Source organism: Asterias rubens, chromosome 7 (assembly GCF_902459465.1).
Source record: "Asterias rubens chromosome 7, eAstRub1.3, whole genome shotgun sequence".
Classification (NCBI taxonomy): Eukaryota; Metazoa; Echinodermata; class Asteroidea; order Forcipulatida; family Asteriidae; genus Asterias; species Asterias rubens.
In genome coordinates this window covers 12491978-12513096 of record NC_047068.1, presented here as the reverse complement: position 1 = coordinate 12513096, position 21119 = coordinate 12491978, and the positions used below count along the sequence as shown (strand labels likewise).

General features: G+C 39.0%; 3 protein-coding genes across 6 annotated transcripts in view; 2 read left to right on the top strand and 1 right to left on the bottom strand.

Moving 5' to 3' along the window:
- Positions 1-4424: 4424 nt before the first annotated feature.
- Positions 4425-5138, top strand: LOC117292427 (perlucin-like protein). Its single transcript, XM_033774458.1, has one exon. The coding sequence runs from the start codon at positions 4425-4427 to the stop codon at positions 5136-5138; it is 714 nt and encodes a 237-aa protein (XP_033630349.1).
- Positions 5139-9676: 4538 nt separating this feature from the next.
- Positions 9677-14197, bottom strand: LOC117293104 (7,8-dihydro-8-oxoguanine triphosphatase-like). Its single transcript, XM_033775320.1, has 4 exons — positions 14143-14197; positions 13181-13368; positions 12399-12544; positions 9677-11185 (listed from the first exon to the last, which is right to left on the bottom strand). Exons 2-4 carry the CDS (start codon positions 13333-13335, stop codon positions 11013-11015), a joined length of 474 nt encoding a protein of 157 aa, XP_033631211.1. The 5' UTR covers positions 13336-13368; positions 14143-14197; the 3' UTR covers positions 9677-11012.
- A 103-nt stretch (positions 14198-14300) lies between these two features.
- LOC117292510 (COP9 signalosome complex subunit 1-like) overlaps positions 14301-21119 on the top strand; it is a 36746-nt gene continuing 29927 nt past the window's right edge. For all 4 annotated transcript variants that reach the window (XM_033774579.1, XM_033774581.1, XM_033774580.1 and 1 more), the window contains exons 1-4: positions 14301-14493; positions 17877-17966; positions 19373-19551; positions 20519-20686. In XM_033774579.1, the coding sequence (XP_033630470.1) occupies positions 14461-14493; positions 17877-17966; positions 19373-19551; positions 20519-20686 (470 nt within the window). In that variant the 5' untranslated portion in view covers positions 14301-14460. The remainder of the gene's footprint in view (positions 14494-17876; positions 17967-19372; positions 19552-20518; positions 20687-21119) is intronic.

Here is a 21119-nt window from a genome sequence, read left to right as displayed (position 1 = left end):
ACACTATATAGGTAATTACTCAAAATATGTATTAAAACATAAAACCTATATACTTGGTAACAAGTCATGGGGAGAGTAAAACATTGTGAGAAACGGCTCCCTCTAAAGTGGAGTAGTTTTCGAGAAAGAAGTAATTTTCCACGAATTTGATTTCCAAACCTCAGGTTTAGAATTTGAGGTCTCGAAAACGCACACAACTTCGTGTGACACGGGTGTTTCTTCTTTCATCATTATCTCGCAACTTCGGCGACCGATTGAGCTCAAACTTTCACAGGTTTGTTATTTTATGCATAATGTTGAGATACAGCAAGTGAGAAGACTGGTCTTTGACAATTACCAATATTGTCCAGGGTCTTTAAGCAATATAGCTGATTTTCCGACATAAAAATAATGGACAATGTTTTAATGGCTTAAAGATAACATTGTCCTTAGGAGTTTTACACAAAATTAATGTAAACACGTAAATTTTAGTCTGTTTTCAGTAGTGTCGTTTAATTTTTGAGTTGAACAATCCCGACCTTAATGAAATGAAATGAAATGAAGACAAAACTCTTTTCAAGAAACAGCAGTGTGCCAGAGATTGTTTGCCCAGCACTCGGTTTTGATCCCGACCTTACCATAAGCACATTAAGGGACATCAAAATGTTAAAGGCAGTGGACACTATTGGTAATTACTCACTTGTTAGCATAAAACCTTACTTGGTGACTAGTAATGGAGAGAGGTTGACATTAAAAAACATTGTGATTAACGGCTCCCTCTGAAGTGACTTTAGTTTTCAAGAAAGAAGTAATTTTCCACGAATTTGATTTCGAGACCTCAGATTTTGAATTTGAGGTCTCGAAATGAACCATCTTAAAGCACACAACTTCATGTGACAAGGCAGTTTTTTCTTTCATTATTATCTCCCAACTTCGACGACCAATTATTGAGCTCAAATTTTCACAGGTTTGTTATTTTATGCATATGTTGAGATACACCAAGTGAGAAGACTGGTCTTTTACAATTACCAATTTTGTCTAGTGGCTTTAAGTAATTAACATCAAAGACCTGCAATATTAAATGTATTCTGTTAACAGCAAACATTGCTCATTGTAGGCTATTGAATATAGAAATAAGCCGTACAGAAGGGGAAAAAAATACAGACCAAATCGACACTTATGTATCTTTTATAGAAGAGGTGTATACTGCTCGAATAGTCAGGGTCAGTGGTTTAGAAAATCATGAAAAATTCACAGAGACTTGTGTTGGTAATAATTTTGTCCTTTTTGTTGGGAAACAACAAACATTGAAATCCAGATAGGCCTACGCCTAAAACAAGCTGTTCATGATGTATGCACATAGTTGGCCACCGAATACACTTTCATGGCTACATTTTCTTGGCTATAAACTAATAAATTATTTAGAATCTATAGACTGTTTCAGAATCTCAATGCTCATGCCTACGCCTACTATAAAGCTACGGCGAGTTTATGTGCATAGCACCATAACTACCACTGACTGTTCACTGAGCATTCCTTTAAAACTGAGGGAGCGCCCCGGGTAATTCAACTCGTTCATCCGTCTGTTCTCAAAATTTAGAACCACGTAAATCACGACTAATTAAAAATGTATTTTTATGGTATCTCTCTACTTCTTACCTTCGAGGAAAACGTTTCCATACATCAACTGGTTATCGACTTTAGAGCGCTGCTCTTTGTGAATGTTGCAGTGGACCCCTAACCGGTAAACCAGGATACCCAATTGCTATCTTCATAAGATAGCACGTCACAAACAAATGCCGTCATCTCTCCCACTTCATAGCACCTATGAGTCATACTTGCGATGTGATACCGTAGTCACAGTTAAGAGCAGCAAACACACATACACACCATATTATGCACACCCAAGACATGCACAGACGACAATCCTATATCCCACTCAGCGTGAATAATTATTTGGCGCGAATATTATAGTCTTGCAGACCTTTTTTTCTCACGTGTGTGTGGGTGGGTCATGGTACTGAGTTAAAGGGGATTTCCGGCTTGAGCGACTTAGACAAAGAGAAGAAAATGTCAACTCAATAAAGTCACCTTTCTTGAAGACGATCTCACTGACTCAAAGGATTCAGGGTTATGTCTACTTTGAACCATGGAGGTAGACATAATTCTACCTCCATGTTTGAACTGTAAGCATTTTGTTTTTGCACCGTGGTCCCTTTCCCATCTTTAATCACACTGACAAACCTTGCAGTAAACAACTGAGACAATCTAGAAGAGTATTCATCGTGATATCTGAAATTGGAAGGATTTTATTTCTGTAACTTGTATTTTTGTTTCCTTTTTGTCTATTGTTGTTTTGCCTTTCTTGTATGTATTCTCCTTATACACAGGGAAAACAAGTTTCATGACTTTTATCATGCCAATAAATAGTTTTAACCTTGAATGAATATGCATCATAGATAGATATTGACACACTTTGTGCATGTAGGTATTTTATGTAGATTTCTTGGATTAACTTTGTTTACTGATATATTTTTACTATTTATTCATGCCATATTCTCTTGCTTGAAGAGCAACTGTCCTTTCCTCTTGTCCATCGTGCAAAGAAAATATCTTTAAAAAAAATATTATTAAATCTCGGTAAAAAGTGAACAGGTTATTCCATTATTGATGACAATCTGTGCGCCTCATCAGTCTGATTATTTTAGGTCACGGGTTTTGTTTGTCCGTTGGCATCGCAACCGTTTGGCTATTGTTTGTTTAATTTGGCTCACTTCACTTTTAAACAATACCAACAAATTAGGACACAAAATTATAATAGAAGTAAATGAACACTTTCGGTAAACGTGTCGACGGAGAATAAAACTACTTGCTGTAGCTCTCTTGTTGTTTACTCCACGTACCTCAGTGGAAGACTGGACTTGTAAGTTGTACATGAAATAAAACCAGAGTTACTGTGTAGTGGGGTAACAATGTTTCTTCAAAGCATGAATACTATTCTGTTTCATCTCTTGATATTGATGACAATGCAAAGCATTGTTATCGTCCTCTCCTCCTGTCCAACTGGCTGGGTGAAATGGCGTCAGTTTTGCTATATCTTACTGTCTGATAGGATGAACTGGATGCAAGCCGAGGCGGCATGCAAGCGACCAGGGAGCAACCTCATATGGCCTGATTCAAAAGAAGAAAACGAGGTCATCTTCGAGTGGGCAGTAAAAGGGAATGAGGGTATGTGGATCGGCTGCACAGATGCTGCTCAAGAAGGAGTTTGGCTGTGTGGAGGTCAGCCTGCAAGATTCACCAACTGATATCCAAGCCATCCACACAACGACGCAAGTTTGAACTGTGCCCGAATGACTGTATACGATAGTGGGGTTTGGTCTGATGACGTAAAATGCAAGACTGGTGGTAAATTAGCTGCATGTGAGATGCCGGTCCCTATCGTGCCAGTCTACCACACCCTGCTAGGTCCCGATGGGCGTGTCTCTCAATACTGCCCCCTCAATCACGTCATCGACAACCTGGCCGTAGAGGGTGTGATTGCTTGTGGCTGGGCGTGTACATCAGATCCTCGTTGCCGCTCGTTTAATGTTTGGCAGAGCAGCGAGAAAGAGAAGAAATGCTAACTCAATGACGTCACCCGTCTCGATGACGATCACACCGACTACAAAGATATTGAGGGTTGTGTCTACTTCGAACTTTGAAAATCATGCCAACTTTTCATTCTTCCCCAATGACGTCTCATCACTGACAAAGACAGACATTAACCGAGAGAAAGACTATCAGCGGTTTGGTATCTTTGTCTCTGCGGTTTGTGCAAATGTATAACTTTATTCGGACATCGCCCTCTTTTGAATCATCCCCCTTCAGCCCATGTTAATTTCTCTTGAGGGGGCACAGATTCTTGGGGACATATTCCCCTATGAACACCCCTTTCCCCCAAAGTACATCTGGCAATCAACAGTGTAACAATGCAACACACGGGTTTATAAACTCACATAATAATGTGAAGACAAAAAGTCCATCTATTCACATGGTGATTATAATTATGCGATAATGCACTCATGCAGAAGCATCCAATATTATTGTATTATTCTTCGTAAGAAAGTGAAGAAATTAAACGTTAGTGTTATTATATTTTGAGGCTTCTCCAAACAGTATGGTTAAATCACTTCACTGGTTCTACGCTCCCGTTGGCATAGCAATCGTTAGGTTTTTGTCTTCAAATTGTAGTCACTTGACTCTAACAAAACCAACATATTCAGAGGCTGACACAGAAGCGGTTGAACTCGATGAAGGTGACGACGGAGGATAAAACTACCTGCTGTAGCCTCGTGTTGTAGAACTACTCTTTGTACCTCGCATGTTGAACTCGATGCGTCAGTTTGTAACATAGAATCACAGAGTTAAGAGCGGCGTATAACATTAACAAATTTCTTAAAAGCATGAATACCATTCAGTTTCATCTCTTGATGTTGATGACAATGCAAAGCATTGTTATCGTCCTCTCCTCTTGTCCAACTGGCTGGGTGAAATGGCGTCAGTCTTGCTACATCTTACTGCCTGAGAAGATGAACTGGATGCAAGCCGAGGCGGCATGCAAGCGACCAGGGAGCAACCTCATAGTGCCTGATTCGAAAGAAGAAAACGAGTTCATCTTCGAGTGGGCAGTGAAAGGGAATGAGGGTATGTGGATCGGCTGCACAGATGCTGCTCAAGAAGGAGTTTGGCTGTGTGGAGGTCAGCCCGCAAGACTCACCAACTGGTATCCAAACCATCCACACAGCGACGCAGGTTTGCACTGTGCCCGAATGACTATATACTATGGTGGGCGTTGGTCTTATAGCTTAACATGCAAGAATGATAAACTTGCTGCATGTGAGATGCCGGTCTCTATCGTGCCAATCTACCACACCCTGCTAGGTCCCGATGGGCGTGTCTCTCAATATTGCCCCCTCAATCACGTCATCGACAACCTGGCCGTAGAGGGTGTGATTGATTGTGACTGGGCGTGTACATCAGATCCTCGATGCCGCTCCTTTAATGTTTGGCAGAGCCGCAAGAAAGAGAAGAAATGTCAACTCAACGATGTTACCCGTCTTGAGGACGATGACAATGACTCCAACGATACCGAGGGTTGTGTCTACTTTGAACTTTGAACATTTTGTCATGCACAGTGGTCCCTTTCCCATCCTTAATCACAGTCACCTGGAAGTAGTATTTGTCAAGATAAAGCTTTTGTCACAAAAAGATGTGTTTTGATGAGTAGAATATGAATAAACAGTTAACTAAGGTTCTACAAATTTAGTTTCCATTTTATTAACAAATTTAAAAGTAGGCCCGACCCGAGAGGGCGCTGTTCGTGACGTCAATCGAGGCGCGATATTTGAAGCACGGCGGCTCGAAGTGTTTGCTGGAAAAGACGTCGGACCGGACCACTTTGCAAACTGACCCCATTTTTAGTTGTTTTGCTGCCTCAAGCAGCAATACATCAGCAACAATACACGTTGTCGACATTGCCGGAAAAATGCAAGAAATAAATCTTTTTTCGAAACGTACAAACTCACGACTAGGACTTGCATGTACTTGCACCTTGCACGTACGTGTGTTCAATGTTCGATCGAGGCAAAGTCTGCCTCGATTGACGTCACACAATGGGTAGGCGGAGTCACCCCCAAACAACTTTATCTATTTGTTAAACATATAAATCGTTACAAACAATTACTCAAAAAATTATTTTATTGTTCATTAACATATATAGTTACTCTAATGTTTGAAGAAGAAAAACATATATTTCCAGGTGACTTTTTAATCACACTTAAACAAACAAACCATGCAATGCAGTAAACAACCGAGTAAACCTAGTAGAGTGTATTCATCGTGATGTCTGAAACTGCATTTTTAAGGCCTACCTCATGTACACTGTTTCATTGTGGACCACTATTATTTCACTCACAGACATTGTCTCATGAGGAATTTAACGTGAATCTGGGCGTGTGGAAAGCTTGTTTCCCAAAATGAACATCAGCGCGAAACACCTGGGCCCAATTTCAGCTCTGTTTACCGCCGTGAATTCGTCGCGATCACCAATCCACTTCCTACGACCAGCCCTGATTTTGAGGAGGATCCCCTGCGTGCGAATAAGTCACACGCCTGTTCCTCTTGAAAATGCACGCCCTGGCATACATTTCCGGTGTATCATTCGTTGTAAAAACTGTGTGTTTTTTCTTCTTCAGTAATTCATATTAATAACCCTGTTAACAAATTTTAGGTCTGAAAATGCAAGTATTTTGATACCGCAATTATAAATGTGCACAGCAAATGGGGGAAAAACTAGCCCCCATAAATCGGTCCAATCAACTCCGTATCCTTGGCCCAAGCACCTTTGATATAACATTCTTCCGCTTTTTGAAAGAAAAGAAAAGAAAAAACGATCTGCATCATTAAACATTCCGTGTGCTTCTGAGTTTGTAGATAGCCCAACGCCTAGATTTGTTTAAAAAAAAACATCACACGCGTTGGGTACAAATCAAAAGTGTGAACTTTCTCAAAGATCTTGAGAACTGCTCGTTTTCAGCGGAGCGCGCATATACGGCAATCTTATAGTTCCTTCAATTGTAGCTTGTACCATAAGTGGTTATGGGTAGCCGACAAAAAAACACGAAAGAATTGTTTGTAAAATGTGCTGGGGCCAAGGATACGGAGTGAATTGGAGTGAATTGGACCAATTTGTGGGGCTAAGGGAAAACATGACATTCGCGGTACATTCTTACTAGTTTACTCCTCACTAAATGTGTATTTTCCCTTCTTACTCAGCATTCATCCATAATCAAGACAGCTTAACTCTGCTTTATTCAAACACAAACGAGATTGTTCACTCATTCAGGCTTATTCAACTGTAAACTAACATTACTTTTTTGTCACCAAATCGAAATCCAAATGGCCATGGCCGGCGATCTGTTTTTTTCTTAATTCAGGAGAAGTAACCATCACGTGATGTGCAATTAATGCATCAACGGCTGTTACATGTTTATAACATGTTGGCTTTATAGATCAGTGCTCTAAAATGATGTAGGTCTGTTACAAAATAATTGTCAAAAAAAAAAAAAAAAAAAAAAAATCGGTCGTTGATGGGATTGCTGATTTTTTGTTCATGTGAATTTCTACCTGTTGGTTTTATCCCAACAATTTCCTGTGAGTAAACCTGATTTTAAACTAGCATTTAGAAGTCAGTAGTGCATCTCCATAGAAAAATTATGCTATATTCTCTCTCTGCATCTGTTTACAAACCTTTATTATTATTATTATTTTAAATCATGGCTAATAGTTTATTGGGTCTCAGTCCCCTGCAGCCTGGCCGTAACGTGGAATATACCCACACGTGCATAAAAGCAAAAAAAATCCCCGCTCATCCGTGGAATACGCTTGACGTAAGCTCAGAATTCACTGCTTCCGTAAGCGCCAAGTTATTTGCTTACGGTAAGCAGAGCCATTAAATTTGTCCCTGCACATGCCTGGCGGCAATTTGTTCCTATTTATTTGCTTCCTTTGTTTAAAAGACCGATTTAGAAGAACCAGCTTTCCAACTGAATGCACTAACGACAGTGGCAATTTCGTATACGAAAAAAATGCTGCCTGGGGCCCGGGACGGCGTGGTCTTTCATTCTGAAAAAAAAATTTAAAAAAAATCACGCCCCCTCCCCCGGTTTGGAATATCCTGGATCCGCCCCTGATTGCAATTATGGTAATTATGATGTGATTGTTGTGTTTCAATAATATTCTGCCCTCTTATAGGGAGTGTACCATGGATATTTCATGAGAAGATAAGCATATTCGTACCATTTTAACGAGTTTCAAACTTGAGTAAAAATCACTGCAGCTGTAGTTGGAACATTGATTCTGGGTTTATAGCCTATAATACCGTAGTAAAGTGTTATGTAAAACTCTCCCTGAAGGATGGATTGGAGATGCTAGTTCCAATTTTTGGCTGATTTTACCCGAAAATTACGGTTAATAAACTGTTGATATTTATACTTCAATTGATTCAATCAAGTTGCAACATTTAGTGCACGTAAAACTCTGTCAACAAAATCTGTCAATGATTTTGTGGAGTCACTTCCAAACTGAAACTGAATTACTGTCAGCAGCCTCCATCATCCATTTACAACAAATAGTGTGCATGTTTTGTGCACATTGTTAGCGGCATATGCGAAAGTTTAGGTTTATTTTCAATATTTTGGAACAGCTCCATCTGTCAAAATTCGTTTACAAACATCTTTACAAACGTGTTCAACTCTGTTGAATGAGCAAAAGATAATTATTTAAGATGTTTATTCACTCGCTGCTCGTCATGACCCAGGGTCAATTTCATGAAGATGCTTTTAAGCACAAACAAATATGCTAAGCAAAATACAATTATGCTTAACCGAATACGGTTAACAATGAAAATACAATGTCTCTTGTGCTACTTCTGACCTGTATCCCGCTCATTTCTGTTAAAGACCCTGTACACATTGGGAATTGTCAAAGACCAGTGTATCTCAACATATGCAAATAACAAACCTGTGAAAGTTTGAGCTCAAGTTGGTCGTCGAAGTTGCGAGATAATAATGGGAAAAAACCCACCCTTTTCACACGAAGTTGTGTGGTTTCAGATGCTTGACTTCGATACCTCAAATTCTAATTCTGAGGTCTCGAAATCAAATTCGTGGAAAATTGCTTCTTTCTCGAAAACTACATTACTTCACAATGTTTCTCACAATGTTTTATACCATCAACCTCTCCCCATTACTCATTACCAAGCAAAGTTTTATGCTAATAATTATTTTGAGTAATTACCAATAGTGTCCACTGCCTTTATAAGCAGGCAAGTGTAAAGCAATATTTTCTGCTTTAAGCAGCTTTATGAAACTGGACCCTGGGGGCAGCAGGGTTATTGTAAAAAGGGGTGGAGTTACATTTCCTGCAGACTGCTTTAACCAATCAGGAGGCAGTGACCATGGCAACTGGGTCACCTTTCAGCCAATCAGTTGTGCAAGCACTCTGCATGGGATAGGAATGCCACATTTGTGCATCTATTAAAAAGTGTGTTGGGTTGGGTGGGGGGGGGGGGTCTTTACTCGTTCAAGGCTCTCTGTGAGGGTGGGGGCACAACAAATACCGAGAAATGCACAAACACAATTCCTTGGAAAGACAAGTTGTGTTTTGTAGGGAGGCTGAACGAAATCTATAATTAATTGTTACACTGTAATTTACTTCAGTTAAAATCTGTACCGACAAATAATTTGTTTAATAAATTATCTCCTCTGTACAAAAAAAATGAAGACAATGCTGTGAAAAAATACAGATAAATACATTCAAAGCATCCCCAAAAAGACATGAATAAATTGTATCGTGAAATAATTCCCAAATTACTGTTATCAAGTATCGGATTTCGGACTTAACTATTAACTATGACTTAAATTAACTATTTTCAGTGAACGATTTCCCTGGTATAGCAGAGCAAATTGCTACGAAAAATGTATCAGTTGCTACTCAATATTGGCATTCAGTGTGCACAAAATCTGTTCAATCAAAATATTTTGCTCCCTGATTTCACTCATTTCTCAGAAACTATAGCATTTTGTTTTACCTTTAAAAGGTAAAACAATATTTAAAATATAGAAAGGTTTACGGTAACAACATGTAATGACTATATCTAATGAGTTGGGGTTGGTCTGAAAAGAACCGTTGGTTTCAACTCGACGTTTCGTTCAGTATGCTCTGATCGTCTTATTTAAAATGTTGCCAACTTGGCAATCTACTTTACTCCATGTAACATTGTGTTAATCTAGGAATACTTCATTGTCACAATCTTACTAATGTTCTTTTATGCATTCTCCTTTACTTTTATTTGACTCTATCTCTGTTGGCCCACTAGTATATCCCTCATCTAGATTGAGGGTTGCTCATTACACAATTAAAAGAATATTATTACTTTAACCTGGGTTCTAATTTTATAAAGCTGTTTGCCAGTTAGTAAGCAAATTTTGGAGATTACTTTAACAGAACAACATGTGTAAATGAGATATTAACATCGTGCTTGTGCGTTCACAATGGATTTGCAAAGTTACTTCGCTCATCCGGGCCCAATTTCATAAAGCCTGTAAGCAGTAAGCACACAAAATTTCTAAGCAGAGACAAGTATTGCTAAACATAAACAGGTTACCAGCATAAATTACATACGGTTTACAATGATGTGACTGGTGCCTAACTCAATTTTTGCTAAGCGAAGACATTTCTCAAGCAGTTTGTTCCTGCTTCACAGCTTTATGAATTTGGGCCTTGCTTACAAAAACCACTGGCAAGCTAGCGTGTTTTTATTACTTTGCTTACTGTAAATATTGTTTATGAAACAGAAACTCTGGTGAGGGTTGCTCTGTAAGCAGAAATTGTCTGCTTACAAGCTTTATAAAAAATTGACCTTATTTTTTACCGCAACAGGGCTCTTCATTGGCTATTTGCATTACATCACAATTAGAGTTTTTTTATTATTTTGACTGCCTGTATGTTTTTCCGTGTATCCATGGTTGAATAAATAATCATAATAATAACAAAGATGGAAGAGCTAGTCCATCATACTAGTTTTGCATCAAGTACATTTGGTCCACACCTGAGCTAGACTTGTGTACAAGTCGTTAATGGTCTGTCGCAGTGAGATAGTCGAGCTGTAGTGGTGGCGTAATGATTCAGGTTTCCGTTATCGAAAATTTCTTTCGCGAGATCACTGCTCTTGCTCAAAACTGCTGGCTGCTGACTACTTCTCCCCCATTAACCGTAGTCGTGAGCAGTAGTCTCGCGGGGGGCCAGCATTCTCGCGAAAATACCGCAAGTGTCGCAAAGAATCACGGAGAGAGTCGGAACGTTATCATTTAACGACTTGTCCACAAGTCTACACCTGACCTCACACAGTAAAATCTACTGCGAATTGGGCCCTGTTCGCTTCCTGAGCAACACAATCCGTGTTTGTCTGTATTGTTGCTGCCCTCGGTCAGTTATAAGCTTTCTACTTTGTCTAACCGAAGGTCCAGAATGTTGTCGTGACCTTCGAACTTGAAATACCCTTTGAACTTTTTCCCCTTGAGTAACCATGGTATCCACAATTTATCATCTGGCCACATGTCCTTGTATGGAATGGCGTCGTGTGGAAACCAGTGAGGCCTCATTTCTGTAATTAAAGAAGAGATGGAATCATAAGTGGATATATTATGGATGATAAAGGATTATTACAGAATTAATCAGAAAAAAACTCTTCTAAGATCACAGATTCACATAAAACTTACCTGGTCTAATGATGATGATCATAGAAAACATCCCTTGAAACATTTCTGTCCGAAATGTCATATTTGATGAGAAATAAATAAAACTAATTTCCCATTTTGAGTTTATCGCTCAGTGAGCAATTTAATCATTTTTGTTTTGAATCGGTCGATCTCAAAATTCTACAGGGTTGTCAGTTTATGTATATGGTGGATTACATAAAAGGCTTACACTGCCAGCAACTGTTTTGTTAGCAAAACCAATTATGTAATGTACCTTTAAAAATGCATCGGATAAAGAATATTATCTGTGTTTTTATTCATTCACTGACAAGTGTACTTGCCCGGAAGCTAGAGGCAGTTTAATTTTTTCTTTTAGCAGCGGGCACCTCAACCATTTACTAGATGCTATATTGCAACTGTGTATGGGTAAAAACACAAAGAATAGGGTAGACACAGTCCCAAATTTCCACACAAAGTGTAAAGTCGCCATCTTAAAGCCATTATACACTTTCGGTAAACAGTATTGTCCAAGTCCCACACTTCGTGTATCACAACTTATATATAAAATAACAATCCTGTGGAAATTTAGGCTCAATCCGACATCGGAGTCGGGAGAAAATAACGGGAAAACCCACTCCTGTTTTCGCGTGTTTCGCCGTGTCATGACATGTGTTCATAACAAATCCGTAATTCTCGCTAACGAGAATTTATATTGTTGTACCGTTTTCTCAAAAAGTAAAGCATTTCATGGACTAATGTTTCAAGAGAAGTCTTTCACCATTACCTTCTGTAAACCCTGTAAATTATTTGTAAATCTGTGAACTTTTTTTTGTTTTCTGTACCGAAAGGGTCCAATGGCTTTAACGAGTAGTAATTATCCATCATGAACAGAACCTGCTTCAATAACCTCAAATGTTCTAATAATTGTTAAGGAAATAAAAGGGTACTGATGAGGTCTTTAACAGCCGTTTAAAACCTGCAGGGTCAGGGCCGTGTGATAAAGGCCCGTGCCTTTATGGGCTAATGGCGAGGCCAGATCAGCGAAACTGTCTGAGGTATTAATGAATATAAATTTAAAAGGGCAGTGAATCAACATCTCTCCTCTCAATCAATGGATACCTTCTGTTTCTCGTGGTTCTCCCTCGTACTTGTCACCTCTGAAGACGTGGACCTCCAAGATCTGTGGCTCTCCAACAAACTCAAAGTCTAGTCTCCCTACTTTCTCAAATTCTGTCAGTATTAGTCCGCATTCCTCCTCCACTTCCCTTAAAAATAAAAAATAAAAAATGGCAACCTGAGCACTTTCTTCACAAAAATGTGCTTTTTTTTAAGGGTTACTTATTTCAAGTCAAGTGCAACATTTTACAGCAGTTAGGGTGTTCCATTTCGGGAAGCTTTTACCTTGTTTGGTTGCAACCCACAATTATAAAACAAACAAATAAACAAACAAACAAACTTTAAGAGTTCTCCCCTTGATGTTTCAAAACTGTCAGGTATTCTGGACCAAAATTTTGAAGTTTGGCCAAAGCATACTGAATTGAACAAAATGTCCTTGCAATGTTTTCTACTTATAAATATTTGGTTTAAAAGAGCCGTCTAAAGCAATCTTGGACACTTTAAATGAGTTTATCTAGAATTGGTTTTTGTTTATTTGATCGAACATCTGAAAAATGGTTCAATTATGAATTTTATAATCAGTAAGCTTCCAGACTAAACTTAAACAATCGTTTATGTGTAATCACCATTTCTCTAGAAAAAGTTAACCACTTTCAAAAATACTTGTCCATGTTGTTAAAGGAAAATGTATTCATACTATATGAAGAGTTTTCCTTAAGTCTTTCAAAACAAGAGGACAATGGGAGGATAAATAGGGAGATGGTCCTCATTCTTAAGATACAAACCTTTTGGCACCTTCTGCAATACTCTCCCCATGCTCAACTTTCCCGCCGAAACCGTTCCAACGATTGACACCAAAGCCTCGTTTCTTCATCCCTAACAAGATACGGGTGTCTTCCTTGATCATTACTAGCGTCAGCACTTTATTAGGCACTGCCATAATGCTCCATCAAAGGGTTGAGTACTACACCATCTGAGAAATTAAGCACATTAGGTTTTATTGATTGATACCCGCATCAATGATGTTAGCTGTTGACAGACAGACAGCGCTGTGACCTTTGTGGGCGTATCAGTCACACACACACAGCAGACTTGACTGCATGACAGAACCACAACGTCACTACGCAGCAGTAGGCCCCTATGCCCATAATTAAAGGTCACAGCGCTGTCTGTCATGTCAGCGGCATGTACAACAGCTAAATAAACATCATGGATGCTTGTCGGTACAAATTCTGATCCGTTCCGCCTCTGATTTTCTTCATAAATTACACCTAATAAAAGGAGGACACACATTTGCGTAATATTGTGCATGTAGTAATGAGGTGAGCATGGTGAGTGACTGACAACTGGGGAAAAAATCTAGGCATACAAATTGTTGGTTTCTCTTCCAAATATGTTTTTACTACCCTGAACTTCCGAGTAAAGCTACATCATACATGGGCGTAGTGCCAAGAAGAGAGGGAGCCAAGCATATTGGCACATGGGGCTAATGTAGAGAGCATCGGACCAATGACCGACCCCTGTGGCACACCAGATGAAACTGTGCTACTGTTAATAACAGTACAGTAGTACTCAGTACTAGTAGCACAGTGTTATTAAATTTATTAAAAAGTAACTGTTCTGTGCCAATTAACACATGCATCGATGAGTCGGGTACGTTATCGCAACTACTGCATCATACATTCAATTTTGAGCGCGCTTGTTAAATCATATTTTACTTAATTGTACTACATTCTGAAACTCCTACCTATAAAAATGTACTTCACTTTGATAAACGAGCAGATCTATCTTGCCCTTCCTTGTGTTGTCAACAACTTTCTCATTTTAAGCGCGACATAAATTTTACAAGGACGCCCTCAAGTGATTTCTTTTTGCCTCAAAAAATGTTCGGTGGAGGGCGCCCTTTAAATGACTGCTTTTCTAGCTAATTTCACTTCTGTCTCGCTCCGAAACTCAAGTCATATTTGGGAGCAAAAAAAAAAGCACATAATTATCTTTTCGGTGGGTTTTAATTCCTCAGAAACTAAGCCAGTCTACAGCTAGGGTTAATGTTTGGAGACTGAATATGCCGCTTCCTATCCAAATGTTTGGACCGCAGGTAAGCCGACATCATTTAGTCCATGACTTAAAAAATAAGTTGTCCTTTAAATTTATTTTCTTTCTTCAGTCAGAGGTCCCTTTCGAAACCACGGCTTCGGCTTTGGATTCGGCTCAGGCTAGCTTGGCCCCGCGGTTGTTTTGTGACAACTTTGCATACGCGCTCGGGTTTCAGACAAGAGGACGGAGCCTTAAGCCGGTCGAATCCAAAGAAGAAGCCGTGGTTTCGAAAAGGGCCAGAGAATCAGAAAACAGGAAAAGAACATGACGATGTTGTGAAGTAAAACGCTGAAGTGAATGACGGCAGTATGTTGTGAGGAATTCCACGAAGTAGCCCCTAAAAACAAAGCGTCCCGGTCAACTCGGTCCCAAGCCACTCGGTCCCAGTCAACTCGGTCCCAGTCAACTCGGTCCCAAAACAACTCGGTCCCAAGTCAACTCGGTCCCAAGTCAACTCGGTCCCAAGTCAACTCGGTCCCAAGACCGCAACCCAAGTTATTTGAACAATTCGTTTTTTATTTTTGACCAAACATTATTTTCTTTTCTTTATTTTTTAATAATTATGTAATTCGTACTGTTTTTATATTATTTAATTTTAAATGTAAGTTACTGGAAAAGAAATTAAAGAGGATTCAATTATTAATGTTGAGCCATACAGAAAATAATACTCTGGTTGGAAGCAAAGAGACATATGAAGACATTTTTTTTAGTTGAAAATTATTGGCCAACACAATCGGTAATTTTCAATGTTGAATACAGAAACAAATGGGTTTTGAAGGAATCGACTATTTATACCCCGAACATCGGTGCACACTTATCCCGTTTCATGTACAAAGTCAAAGGACATATTTTTTTCCAATTCAAAGAAAACATACAATTACTTCTCGTCAACCATATGGACCGAGTTGACTTGGGACCGAGTTGACTTGGGACCGAGTTGACTTGGGACCGAGTTGACTTGGGACCGAGTCGACTTGGGACCGAGTTGACTCATAAGCAAAACAAACCTTGCCCAATACTGCAATAGAGGCAAAATTTAAAGGGCTAGCTGGGGAGCTATTTTAAATTTAATGATTGGTAAAAAAGTAGCAGTTTTTTTAATCATGTTTCTTGTTTCACAGTTTGCTGTTTTGGTTTAAATGATCACAATGATTAATGGGGTTATGACAATATGATAGTTCACCGAGTTTCAGCAGTGTCGTAGTTGCCGAGAAACCAGCAGAACAAGCGCCAAATGAACAGTTTTAATACCGGTTGTTTTTTCACAAATAATTTGCCAGCAGTGGCTGATAAATAACATTTTTAAAGGAAGAAGAAAATTTCTGATTTGAATTTCAAAGAATGATCTGAAAAATTACACATGTCTTTTCTGTTCAGTGGCAAGCAAATTAACAATCATGGAGGAAGTTGCTATAGAGGTTACTTGGTATTTGGTAGTTGTCCTCCTGAAACTTCCGCTGGGGAACTTGACAAGGAGGTCTGGAGAGCAAGGGGATATAAACACCAAGCTGGCAATAACCAATCTCTCTCACAAACATTGGTTTTAAAACGTCTACGATTATGAGTTGCACAAATCAAGAAATTGTGATTCAGTAACTAGACGACAATAATTATTCTTGTCATTGTGAAATCAGCGGTTAGCTGGGGGATTCGAACCCACAACTTTGTGATTGCAAGTCCTACAGTCTTTTGAAGATTTGGTGGGATTTGGAATCTATGAGGGATTGTTGCAGATTCAGGGATGATGAGATTGTTCAGAATTTTGGCTGAATTTCAGACTTTTTGTGTGGGCCCGGTGAAGAAAATCAGACAATAGTTTTGTCCACAAATAAATAAATCCTGCTCATTGGTCTACTTCTCTAGTGCTGTGGATACTGTTTCCAAAAGCTCCTTTGAATCAATAACCACAGGGAGTACCAAACGGTAGAAATGGCATAATTTCAACATACCTTTGAATTTGTATCAAAGACCAAGTTTCAGACTTTTTCGTTTGTAATGACTCTAACCCCTGCAGATTATTCCATAATTTCAGTGTTCTTGGAAAAAAAGATTTTTCATAGATGATGAGATGCATGGTATATTGAGCTGATTGTCGTTGCCCTTTCTTGCCCTCTGCGGTTTTGATTCTAAAATGTGGTTTGCAGTAAAACCACATGATTAAAATTCTTTTGAGCTGTGTTAGTTCTGAAAAGAACTGTACATGGCTTGTACACACCCTTGCCAACTTATCCCGACTTACAGACATTGTTGAGTATCACGTAGAAGTAGAAGTAGTAGAGGACGTAGAAGTGTGACTAACGACTCAACGTTACGATCAGTCTGCTCTGAATCTGATGGCTTTGGGAGAAAAGCTCAGAGCATACAGATCAAAAAGGTTGAGTCATTAAAACCATCCATTCTTTTCAGAGTCAACACTATCTGTTGAGATATTTACAAGGTGTTCAAATCACAAACCTCTTTTATTTCTACTTCAACAATGCAAAGACTAAAATCCTACTTAATTTGAGGACATTTATAAAGTGATCAACTTGTCTTTGTTCAAGTTCAACACTAAATTATGTAAGAATTTACCCAGTTTCCCTTGTAGTTTATTGCTGGATATTTGAAATTAAAAGTTGCATCCATTAACAGTGATCCCTATCTGCTGCTGCTTCCCAGGTTGTATCGCAAACTTGGGGTCCTACTACTTGCCGTCAACTTGCTCGTTGCCGTCAACTCAACCAATATACATTTAAAAATCCACAAAAGAGGCATAGAACTGTAAAGTATCAGCTAAAAGATCATTTTCATAAGTTTTAGGTTACAGTTCGGTTATTTTTACTACATTTAATTGAGTTTTGTCCTCGTGAAAAAATGATCGCGAAGCTGCAAAGCCGTCAAAATCCATCTTGCTTTTTCAAAGGGTTTGTACAACATGGACAGCAGAGGGCGCTTTCCTGAAAACAGAATAGTCTTGGCCCAAACGTCAATTATCGATATCGCATAGTGTATTATGTACTGCGCTTCGTGTAAATTGATAGTTGACGACTTGGGTCAAGACGTAGTGGTTGAGTTGACGACGAGTTGACGGCACAAGTGAGTTGACGGCAAGTAGTAGGACCGCAAACTTGGATGTGATCCATTGCTATATGGCATTCACAGTACCGGGACTGTTGTTCTTAAAAAATATATTGACAAAACAATTAAAAGGAGACTGCCAATGTTAGTGCTAAAATAGATAGCTCAGTTGGTTGAGCACCGGCATGTTAATCTCAAGGTCCCAGCTCCATGTCCTGCTTTTAGTAATTTAGTCTTTGTTTCACCCAAAATTATTTTAATTGTATCCAGTCAGTTTCCCTTGTGGTTTATTTCTTGACGGTATTGGTTGTTTGATTATTTCTTTAGGGTCAAGTGGAGGCAATGCAGGTCGACATGCAGCCGGAGGGGAGTGACAGCCCTGAAGAATTGACCTACACAGTTGACAATCCCACAATGGTAAAACGTTATTTTGTAAAAAATGCAAACATTGTAAAATTGTTTATAAAAATACAGTAGACCCAATGCAAGAATTGAAAATGAAATGTAAAAAGCCTGGGTCCAATTTCATGGAGCTGCTTAAACAGATACAAATGTTTTAATGGTTCACCAGACAGAAATGAACAGGATACCAGTCAAACAATTAACATGTGACATGGTACCTTGGCTGGTAACCTTATTCTGGTAAGCATAATTTTGTTGTGCTTAACTACTTTTTGGGCTGAAGCAGCTCTATGAAATTGGGCCCTGTTTATACTTCACATGAGCAGCAAGCAAATGCAAAGTGAATTTGGGTGTATTGTGGTCTTGAGCAGGGTGATCCCTTTGCAGCACAAGTTTGGCTTAACTGGGATGGGTGGAGCGTGGTGTCACAGCCGTAAGGTGCAAGTGAAGAAAGAAAATAAACAAAGTGGGGACAAAAAGCTCAAGAAGTTGATAAAATCCAATAAAACTCGGTAGCAGGTTAAAAAGCTTGACTTGAAGGTTTAGAAGAGCCTGGAACCAACCTGTAGCCTCATCCCTTTGATGACAGGCAGGGCGGCTTCCTGGAAGGCGGTGGGTGATGTAGCCAGAACAGCAGCTGGAGGCAACTGGTTCCAAATCTTCACGGTGATGCATTAATTGGAAGTCCAATTTTTCCAAATCGTGACGCAAGATTATTCACTTTGCTTTTGCAAATCACAGGCAGTCAAAACCAGGCAGGGTCCAGGTTCGGAGAGCTAATTGTACCTTTTAACAATAGATAAGCACAACAAAAATATTTTAATCAAAATAAGGTTACCAGCCAAAATACCATTTACACAGACAATATACTTAACACAAACAGTATACATTACACAGATTTCGGCTTGTAATGTGTTTGTGCTGAGCAGTATTTTTTTGTGCTAAGCAATTTATGTGCTTAACAACTTAATTCAATGGCAGGAAATCTTTTAATTATTAAAGGATCACGTTGCCTTGGATCGGTCGAGTTGGTCTTTGAAAAGCGTGTGTAACCTTTTGTTATAAAATGCATATGGTTAGATAGATAATTTAATAGTAGAATATAATGATCCACGCAAGTATCACTTGAAATTGCGTGGTTTTCCTTTTATCTTGTCGACTAACACGGTCGGCCATGTATGGGAGTCAAATTTTTGACTCCCATAAATGGTCGACCATGTTAGTTCGCAAAGAAAAAGGAAAACCACGCAATTTCGAGACAAATTTGTGTGGATCATTGTACTCTACTTTTAAATTATCTTTCTATCCATATGCATTTTATAACAAATGGTTACAAACGCTTTTTCAAAGACCAACTCGACCGATCCAAGGCAACGTGTTCCTTTAAGTATATGAATATAATCAATGTTCTGTCATCTCAGGATGTGGACAGCTATGCGATGTGGTACTCCGGACTGGCTAAGATAAATCGCTTACTGTTTGTCGCTGCTCACTGTCCGACGCTGAAGATTGAAGCTTTACGGTTGGCGCTGAGTTACACCCAAACCACGTACAACACACAGATGTATCAGATCATCCAGAGGAAGTTAACAGAAGCTGTGTAAGTAAAAGAAATCTCTTCTTGTGGTCTGAAGAATGATTAGGGTTGGGACGTTTAACCGATGAGCAGTTTAACCATAAGCCAACGGTGAAATCTGTTCCCAAATTTCTTTAATGGGTTAATTAAAGACACTGGACACCTTTGGTAATTGCCAAAGACCAGTCTTCTCACTGGTTGTGCACAAAATAATAAACCTCTGAAAATTTTGAACTCAATTGGTTGTCGAAGTTGCGAGATAATAATGAAAGAAGAAAACACCCTTGTCACACAAAGTTGTGTGCTTTCAGATGCTTGATTTCGGGACCTCAAAATCTAATTCTGAGGTCTCAAAATCAAATATTTGAGTGGAAAAGTACTTCTTTCACGAAAACTACATTACTTCAGAGAGAGCCGTTTCTCACAATGTTTTATACTATCAACAGCTCCCCATTGCTTGTTACCAAGTAAGTTTTTATGCTAACTTTGTCCAGTGCCTTTAAAGGGTTTTGATACCTTTTGTAGATCAAGCTTTTGGCCATGACATGAATCCCTACTCACTGTGAATGAAGATGTTTGTAATGTTATTTACCTGTACAAGCTTCAGCTTCATTAGTTGTCTAAGTTTTTGAGAGTAATTTTGTCAGGAGTGATTGTAAATCCCTTGCACATGCTCAAATAATTTTCATCTTACTCACTGAGATGAAAACAAATAATAATAGACAATTAGGTCTGACGCTTTTAAATATTTCAAATATTTATAAAAATAACAGGTATTTTGACTTTGAGTATTAAAGGCGTTTTGTTAGCATAAAACTTTACTTGGTAACAAGCAATGGAGAGCTGTTGATGGTATAAATCATTGTGAGAAAAAGGCTCCCTCTGAGGTAACATAGTTTTTGAGAAAGAAGTAATTTCTCACTCAAGAGAGAATACTGGTCTTTGATCATTACCAAGCGTGTCCAGTGAAACATTTCTTAATCTTCCACAGATCCAGTACCTCCATTCTCCCAGACGCAGTCATAGGGGTCGTTCACAACGTACCGCCATTCGATACCCAGTGGGTTGAATCGACCAATAAGAAGGCAGCGTTGAAACTTGAGAAACTCGACACGGACTTGAAAAACTACAAGAGCAACTCCATCAAGGAGAGCATCAGGTAAGTTGCACAATGGGCCCTGGCCAGAAAATAATGCTTACAAAAATCCTGCTTAGCAATAATGAGCAGTATACCAGTCACAAGGTGTACATGTGATATAGTATTTTGGCTGGTAACCTTATTCTGATCAGCATAATTTTGTTTTGCTTTGCTTATTTTTGTGCTTGATCAGCTCAATGCAATTGGGCCCAGGGCCTTCTTTTTCAGCACTGCTTACCACAGAAGTCTGGGCTTACCGCACTGTAGAAAGCGCACGATTCTGTGCAGAATTCTGCACTTACGGCCTATAATGTTTCACAATGCACATCAAAGAACCCAGTTACACTTATTCCAGCCGGCTTATTCAAGACTTGTTCTAAATACTTTCTCTCTTTTTTGAGATAACAATACTGTCTGATGTGCAATTCTTAAAATTATATAATTTAAGACATAT